This window comes from Aulonocara stuartgranti (assembly GCF_965226115.1).
Source record: "Aulonocara stuartgranti genome assembly, chromosome: 15".
NCBI lineage: Eukaryota > Metazoa > Chordata > Actinopteri > Cichliformes > Cichlidae > Aulonocara > Aulonocara stuartgranti.
The window spans coordinates 27639464-27648729 of NC_138951.1; the positions used below are offsets into that span (position 1 = coordinate 27639464).

A 9266-nucleotide genomic window follows, 5' to 3' on the forward strand; every position below is an offset into this window, starting at 1 on the left:
CATTCTTTACTAATAATAATTAGTATATACAAATTTGTCTCACACCAACAAGGCCCAGAATATGACGAGATGGCGAGTAAATGCACCAAAATTTCCTTCTGGTGGGCATTCTGAATGAAAATAAAGTGGCTATTCTATTCTATTTTATTCTACAGGGTGGGCCATTTATATGGATACACCGTAATAAAATGGGAATGGTTGGTGATATTAAAGTCCTGTTTGTGGCACATTAGTATATGTGAGGGGGCAAACTCCTCAAGATGGGTGGTGAGCATGGTGACCATTTAGAAGTCGGCCATCTTGGATACAATTTTTGTTTTTTCAATAGGAAGAGGGCCATGTGACACATCAAACTTATTGGTAATGTCACAAGAAAAACAATGGTGTGCTTGGTTTCAACGTAACTTTATTCTTTCATGAGTTATTTACAAGTTTCTCTTTGTTCACAGCCATTGACATGTCGAAGAGGTTAACACATGAGGAGCGGATCAAAATTGTGTTAATATCTGGTGAACGCAGTAACCGGGTCATTGCAGCAGATTTCAATGCAAGACACCCTACGAGACCACCCATCTCCCATGCTACAGTTATACAGTTAGCAAACTGCTTGCTCGTGAAACTGGTTCAGTGTTGGATTTGCCAAAATGTGGACGCAAGAAAACTGTCACTAATGAAGAAACATCAGTGGCTGTCCTAGCTTCATTCAGCAAGAGCCCACAGCGTAGCACTCGCCGCATGTCACTGGAGAGTGGCATTAGTCGAACATCCCTTCGGCAGATATTAGCTACTCACAAATGGCACCCTTACAAACTCCAGCTACTGCAGTATGTCAATGAGGATGACCCAGATCGGTGCACAGAATTTGCAGAATGGGCAAAAGAAAAATTGGAACAGGACCCTCAGTTCACGCAAAAGATTTTGTTCAGTGATGAGGCAAACTTTTATGTGAATGGTGAAGTTAACAAACAAAACCACCGCTATTGGTCTGACACTAACCCACATTGGATGGATTCCTCCAAGACTGTTGGAACAACAAAAGTGATGGTTTGGTGTGGTATATGGGGTACAACGCTAGTGGGTCCATTCTTCACTAATGGAAACCTCAAGGCCACTGGATATTTGAAATTGCTACATGATGATGTGTTTCCCTCTTTATGCACTGAAGCTGGCACGTTCCCTGAGTTTTTCCAGCAAGATGGTGCACCACCACATTATGGGTGCCAGGTCCGAGCATTCCTAGATGAACAGTTTCCTGGAAAGTGGATTGGTCATCGTGGGCCAGTTGAAGGGCCCCCAAGGTCTCCCGATCTGACCCCCTTAGACTTTTATCTTTGGGGTCATCTGAAGGCAATTGTCTATGGTGTGAAGATACGAGATGTGCAGCACCTGAAACTGATACTGGATGCCTGTGCTGGCATTTCTCCTGCGGTGTTGCTATCAGTGTGTGAAGAGTGGGAGAAGAGGGTTGCATTGACAGTCCAACACAATGGGCAGCACACTGAACACACATCACAAACTTGTAAATAACTCATGAAAGAATAAAGTTACGTTGAAACCAAGCACACCATTGTTTTTCTTGTGACATTACCAATAAGTTTGATGTGTCACATGGCCCTCTTCCTATTGAAAAAACAAAAGTTGTATCCAAGATGGCCGACTTCTAAATGGCCACCATGGTCACCACCCATCTTGAGGAGTTTGCCCCCTCACATATACTAATGTGCCACAAACAGGACTTTAATATCACCAACCATTCCCATTTTATTACGGTGTATCCATATAAATGGCCCAACCTGTACTTGTACTGTTTTCAGGCTTTAACTGATGGGCTGTTGATTTTTTTTTCAGTGATCAGACTTCTTTGGAGAATGGTAAAAATTAAAAATGCAATCAAAGACCCAAAGGTACCAGTTCATGGCTTTGTAATTTACTTCAAGTATAAAAAATAACTCCTCTTATCATATAAAAAAAAATCACAAAGAGTTCATTTATAAACCTGTCATCAAGGTGAAACCTATTCAAACTCACGTATCTGAAGGCAGAAGACCTTGTTGGTCCATAAATCTGAGAGCTCTAAGGACTCAGCAGGTAAAGTTTAGCCACTGTTCCGAACTTGTTTCGATCAAACAATCAAGTTTTTGTTCTTGTCTCTGGGACGAAGCTAAACGTGTCAGATCCACTTGATTCACTCTGCATCCTGGAGAATGAAGTGATTTCTATCCCGAGTCAAAAGCATCTTTGGAACAGCTCATTCCTTCTGCTGTCCATGACTCCACAGGCTGGAGGCTAGCTGGTCACGGGGACCTGGACCTGCTATGATGGCAGTTCCTCCTCTGCAGCAGCAGTCGGGACATTGATGTTTGGGTCGTCGTCAACCTGGTAACACTTTCCCAGGTTCTTAATAATGTTAAAGTTGGACCGGGCCGTTTCTGCCAGGCTGTTTTCCAAAATCCAACCATCTGATTCCGACTCTGGATCACCCAGCCGGAGAACGTTCTCCATGGCCGTCTGCAGATAACGGACACCTGTCAGAACCAGCAGCTGGTGAAAAAAGGAAATACAGTATGTTTAATCAAGTTTAGACTTCAGTCACAGTGGAGACCACAGTGTGACCAGAAGTATTGTGACTGTGTGCCCCCATCTTGTGATCTCCCTGCCTTTAACATGGTTGCTTTTAAGACACTGAAACTGCTCAGTGTTAAATCTGCAATAAGAGCGTTAGTCTGCTATGGGGATCTTGATTGGATGGGGTCAAGCTGACACTTTTGGTCCCACCTTTTGTAATAATCCAGTGATTAAGGGTGGTAAAACGGTGTGCACATCAGACTGGTATTACTGTACGAAGCTAGGGTCAGACCACATGCTCTCACCCACAGAATGAGCCGAATGTAAATGTGACAAAATTATCATTTATAAACATATAAACACACAAGAGCAGTCAGTTCATTTTATTAACCATGAGCAGTGTTAATCTGTGGCTCAAAAATAAGGGTATAAGAAACACACTCAGTGCAAGCTTGGGATTTACTTCTGTTTTTCTCCAAAAACAACGAGATGAGGCTGAAGGAGGATCAATATGCTCATGATATCAGGGAGAACTCTGCTGATATAAGCTGCTGGGACTGTGCAAGGTCCTGAGATCTAAGTCTCAGGTGAAGCTCAGGATTTATCCAAAAGAGCTGCACGATCACTAAATGAAAGTTGTGTAGAACAGCTGACCTGTGAGGTGAACATTATTTACTGTCAGATCCTAAGGCATCCCTGAGTTCATCAAGGTACTCTTGTTGCTCACATCATTTTTTCTGCAGTGATGGAAACTGAATTGGAGTTCTGTACCCAGGCTCTTGTCTCACATCCGCAGTTAGAAAAGTGCCATGAGGGTGTCTCTGAAAAAACGCTACAGGAATCGTTTGGTGGCTTTCCAGCTGATGCTCGAGCTCCTGTGAAAAGACACTCTCTATTGGTGCTGCTCCACTTCCTCACTTTCATTGTTGGACTCTACCAGCGCAGCTATGCATGAGCCAGAGTACAAAATGATCCATCTTCATCTGATACAAGGCCGTCATCTTCCGAAACCAGCTGATTTACATTCTGTTACTTTAATAGGCTCTCACATTCTTTGGATTAGATTAGTTTATATTTGATTTGCATGTTTACCTCAATATTTGAAAATTTAGCCACATTTAGTGAACATCTGAGATTAGATCATGGCATATATCACAGAAAGTGAGTCTCCTTTAAAACCACAGAGGTCCACGATGGTGGCTTTGCAGATCTTATTGGGGTTTTAAAAAATCTCTTTTTATGGAGCTGATTTGTAAACCTCTGTGCTTTCACTTCTGTTCTGTATGAACCGACGGTTCTAGTTTCAGCAAAATCACCAGTACCTCAAAAAGCCAGATGAGCAGCACGGTGAGGCCGATCGACTGCATGATGCCGGTGTAGTGGTCTAGCAGGGCCTGTCGGCAGCCCCGCCTCCACAGATTCAGCTGCTGGCTTTGCTTGTCTTGGGTCGAGCTGGTGCTGAGATGGTGCTGGATGCAGGGCCAAGGGGAGAAGGTGCTGCAGCAGCTAAAGGGAACACCATCCATCAGGTACTTCCCCTCCACATTACTCCTCATACGACTGAAAGGGAGGAACAGGAACTGTTGCTACTGCATGCAGAGCAGTTAGTCAGTCAATCGTTTCACTAGCTGGGCCCACTTCCTCATTTTAGGTTTGGCAGCACTTTTTAGTAGATAAAGGCAAATGGCTTAATCAAGAATTGAGCTAAGGTTTGGGGAAGGCCTCGATTGAGACTGTCGGTGTCAGGGCTCTGTGTGCGGGCAGGTGGAGATGTGGATCCAAGTGCAGGACTCTCAGACGGAAATATAACTGAAAACCACAGCTTTATTGCTGGCACCAACAAAACAGAAACCAAACATGAACACACTAACTGGAACACACAGGCAGGATCTGAGGGTACGACACGACACTGAGCACAGCAAAACACAGGGCTAATATACACAGGGTGGTAATCAGCGAATGGGCAACAGGAGGGAGACACAGCTGGGAGAGATCAGGGTTAACGAGACGGGGGGAACCAAGCTGCACACACTAACATAAGACAAAGACTTTCACAATAAAACAGGACACATGAATTACTAAACAAGCATGCAGACTTTACACTGAGAGACAGACAGAGAATGACACATGGAACCTGAACTAAACTAAACGTGAGATATAACTGAGAACAAATCCTTAAGCACGGATAAACAGAAACAAGAAATAATCATCATCACTACGAGAATAAGAAAACAATCCATGAAGCAGAATTAAACCGAAATATAATAAACTCAAAATACTGGGTCCAACGGACCCAGAACCGTCACAGTGGGTGGCTCCCGGGCCTGGCAGATCACCATTTACTAATGAGAAGTGAAGAGGTGAAAGAATTGGAAAAAGGGGAGGGAGGGTGGGATTATTGAATTAAATTCAATACATGTTGCAGCTGTTTCTAAGTGATGTTTGTATGCTGTTTGTGGAGTCATGATCTTCCAAGGGATCTCATGATCAAATTTAAAGAAACTAAAGCTGCAGAAACAATTATCACATGTTTTTATCAGAATGATTGATAAAGTTTCTGTCATTGCTAACTTATAACTTATGTTTAATAAGTTATCTGAAGTTATTTGACTGGACCCTATTGGTTAATCCTAATTAATCTATGACACCTGACCTCTGTAGCGTACAGGCTTAACTGCATTAGACCAGTGGCCTAAATCCTTCAGGGGTCAGTCTGCTTACTGTCTGTTGGAAGAGAAACACCCACATTTCCACATAGGTGTTCTATAAACAGGCCTTCAGTTAGAAATAATAAAGTCAGGGGAAGCAGTGTGAACTGTGTGTGAACAACTCACACTGCTGGTAAATAAAAGACTAACTAAACAGACACACAATCAGTCAATGCAGCATCTAATGAAACTTTATTTTAAAGTTGCAGTCGGTCATTTTTAGAAGTTTTTAATAGAAAAAAAGTCTTCATAAATATATACTGATTAATGCGTAATTCCGTCTTCCAACAAGCTGATGCCCTCTGACTCCTCTGACTCATCGACTCTTATCAGACTCTCTTCCAGAGTAAATGGACCTAGACACCGCCGTGTTGCCCTGCCATCTTGAATGCAGTGGCTAAGAATGACATGGCCGTCCCACCTGCATGATGACAATGGAACAGACCAGCCACATAGTACCACAGTTACATTTAATTTATAGATCACAAAGAAAATAAATGTCTTTTTCCTCGTCCCTTATCTCCACCTCATCCCTCTTCCTCCTCACCACAAACCGTATCTTGCTAATTAAAGCCAGGGCTCTGACACATAAAAATGTGCACGAACACACTTATTTATTCCTAAAATTGTCATCCGACTAAACAACAACAACAACAGCCGGTTATAAACCAACATTAAAACAAATGTCCCAAAAATCAAACAGTTTGATTATATTCTCATATGGTATGAGAGTTTATTTGCTAAGTCTCCAAGCCTGAAAACATTAGATCAGCCTTGAAGAAAGTTTCCCAAACACCAGCTAACAGAGGCTAACAGCAGCATTTACCGACAGAAATGTTCAGCAGATCTTCAGCAACTCACCTCAGTATCACAAGTGAGCTCCTCTGACTCATCGACTCTTATCAGACTCTCTTCCAGAGTAAATGGACCTGGACACCAACAGCTGAGATAACAGCAGACTACACTCACTACAACTAATGGACATCCAGAGGTGTTTGTCCTACAGCAGCCACCACAGCTAGGATTATGCACTAAATAAATTGTGAGGGGTAAGAAAAAAGACCTCAGTTCAATCTGCTATCTACTGACATCTAGACTAATATTTTACATATTTTGAACTCTTAATGTACTATCTGATGTAATTTCTAAGATTTTCTACAGTGAAAGGGTTTGTGGAAAGTGTTACGTTATGTTTTGCACTAATACTGGGGGTTTTTCTGACAGACACCTTTAGGCGGGGTGTAGTTTTTAACCTGGTGCGCTTTGGTCTGATACACTCTACTGAAGGACCCTGTACCTGCTACCATATGATGCACATGGTAATTCACATGGTAATTCACAGTAATCAACAAACCCAGAAAGACTCAGCATGTCCTGCTCAACTTACTCTACCACAGCACTGCTGCTCATGTCCAGGTAGCGGCTGCTGATCCACTGGATGTGGAACCAGTCTCGGTATCCTGTGTTCCCACAGCACTGGAACTGGATCTGCAATAGGTCCACAGTTCTCTTCAGGTTGCAGCGGCCCGGAGTGTCTGTGTCTTTATAGTATCGCATGGCATTCCTCAGGCCCATAAACAGGGATTCCTCCATTTGACTGCGAATGCCGTAGCACATGAGCGCCCCTGCCAGGACGCAAGAGGTGAAGAAGAAGGTGCATATGATGTACGGCATCATCACCAGCTTCCAGCGCAGGAACTTGTTTGTGTCGGCACAGTCCAGGCAGATCTTGCCACCGAAAAAGTTGATGCAGCAGGCTGCTAGTCCTGTGGTGATCAGCATATCTGGCACATAGAGGATTCCCTGCTCCGACATCACTTCTTGCCATTTGTGAATCTCTACTCTGAGGAACAAGCCAAGGCCAAAGAGGATAGTTCCTGTCACTACAGAAATCCAATTAAGCAGCCAGAGAACCTCAGCTAGCTTCTCTCTCTCCACCTTGCTAAATGTCACCTTCCCAACTGCCATGACCGTTCTCAGGTTTCTGAGTGACTCACGGCTAAGAAGCTGCTAACATGGCCAAAAGGTGGCCACCCTCAGTGTGCATGAACACTTTTGACCACAAGGTGCTGCATAACAATCTACTGTCAGGCTGTCTGAGCTAAAAAGTTTATGTTCTACATAACAACATGACAGCATATTGTTTGTGCATATGCCTTTTTGTTTCAAAACTGAAACTTGTTTACAAATTAATATAATTTTAAGCCACCAAATTCATCATTCTCACTTCATTTGCTCACAGCTGAAGCTTCTAAAGGCCCACCGACTGAAATATTTAAGGTTGCACTTTTCATGAATATCAATCATTTATGATTGTTAAATGATTGATAAAACACAGAAAAACACAACAGGAGATAAGATGTACCACAATGTAAGGAGTGTTTTGTAAATCAATTGTGAGCGTGAATATGTAAAGACGAAGGCACAGAGCAATCAGGCTTTTTAGAAGCTGGTTGTGTGCACTCTGACTGGTTTCGAATCAGGCCTTCATTTCATCTCTTCAAAATAAGAAAAACTTCCCTTTGGACAAACAGTTCTGAGAACTAGTCTAAACTAAGGTGTTTGGATCTTGCTGTCATGAACCATCAGGCAGATGGGGTATGGTGGCTCAATTGTGAAGTCCACACAGGTGCGAGAGGTTCAGAGGTCAGAGGTCAGGCTTCAGTGAGGACTTTTCTTTAAATGAAAGCTGCAGGATGGAGCAGGAAGGAGGCTGCTGCCCGCTGAGTGTCATAAGCAGCTTACAGAGATATTTTAGGCACTCCTGACTGCAGACCACAACTTGACATGATCAGCATTAGAGCACTGCGGGGAAGAAAGAAGGTCAGTTTATCAAAACTGGCACAAATACTAAGAACCACCATCATCAGAATCCCAGCTGTGTGATTCCCAGAGGATTAAGAATCATATAGACACACCCATTAGCGTTGACTTAGATGAAACAACTCCAACTTAGGTCTAACTGATGCTTTTACACTGCACAAACAAAGACAGATGTAAACATCTACTAATCCAAATGTTCTTTCTTTTGTCTGCCGAGGTCCATGAATGCTTTCCAAAGCATAAGACTATACATTTCTACAACATGCACGAACTGAAGGCATTTTTTTTCTTTTCATTATTATAAATCAGAAGAAAGTGCAAAGATGAGACGAGCTAAGGATGCTAGCTGTCAGGCAGCACATATACACTTATCCAATCAGCCAATACTATGCCCACAATACAACACATGGCAAAATCTTTACCTTGGGTAGTGAAATCTAACACCTGCTGCTAGTCCATTGTCGTGCTGATCTCCCGCTATCCCGGAGCAAGGTGAGCTCTGACACAAAGCAAATATTGAAGCTGAGAAGAGCAATTTTGAAGTGCCTGTTAACTCACCATCCTGTACTTCTAATCCCCTTACAGATAATCAGCTGTAATAAGCTGACACAATCTCCAACCCTCGACTCACCAGCTAGGCCTTCAGCAGAAAGACACATCCACTCTTTAAATCATGCTGATCTGAACATATTGCAAGAGTATATTAGGAGGGAGGGGGAGAGCAGATGATGGAGTAGAGATGAGGAGGATGGGGTCAGTTAAGCTCCTGTGGAAAAGATAGGAGAAGGGAGTGTATACGGTAGTGACATATTTCTTAATAAGTAAGTGGTTTAACCCTATTTGCTAATATTATTTAATTCAACATGTTTTACACATAATCACCTGTTATTTGTGAGGGATGGACACGTTTGGGGATAGTTGGGATGACGTGTTGCTTCAGGTTATATTCATTCAGAAAGTTTAAAGCTTTTCAGTTTCTTTGTACAAGTGGTTGTATTCCTCTAATATCCAATCTTTTTCTGTGAAACTCCACAACAGCATGAAATTAGGAAATTCAAGGACTCCGTGCTGTGCAACTTGTAGACTTTCCTAACAGAAATTTGTGTCATGAACATAACTGTCACTATCAGTTTTCAATCATCCTATTTTGTTTTATTTTAACTGCAACCA

The 9266-nt window shown here is 42.6% G+C and overlaps 2 protein-coding genes across 2 annotated transcripts in view; both read right to left on the reverse strand.

Annotated features, from left to right (window-relative positions):
- The window catches only part of LOC309690025 (uncharacterized protein), a 228990-nt gene that overhangs the window by 116485 nt on the left and 103239 nt on the right, over window positions 1-9266 (reverse strand). The window lies entirely within an intron of this gene.
- Window positions 1706-8729, reverse strand: LOC309690023 (photoreceptor outer segment membrane glycoprotein 2-like). The gene is made up of 4 exons (XM_082506849.1): window positions 8519-8729; window positions 6661-8078; window positions 3888-4125; window positions 1706-2541 (listed from the first exon to the last, which is right to left on the reverse strand). Exons 2-4 carry the CDS (start codon window positions 7239-7241, stop codon window positions 2314-2316), a joined length of 1047 nt encoding a protein of 348 aa, XP_082362975.1. The 5' UTR covers window positions 7242-8078; window positions 8519-8729; the 3' UTR covers window positions 1706-2313.

Coding starts and splice junctions, on each gene's coding strand:
- LOC309690023 (XM_082506849.1), bottom strand. CDS start 7,241: ATGGCAGTTGGGAAGGTGACATTTAGCAAGGTGGAGAGAGAGAAGCTA. Junction 4,126..6,660: donor AGCAGCAGTGCTGTGGTAGA/GTAAGTTGAGCA, acceptor CCTCCCTTTCAG/TCGTATGAGGAGTAATGTGG. Junction 2,542..3,887: donor TGCTCATCTGGCTTTTTGAG/GTACTGGTGATT, acceptor TTTTTTCACCAG/CTGCTGGTTCTGACAGGTGT.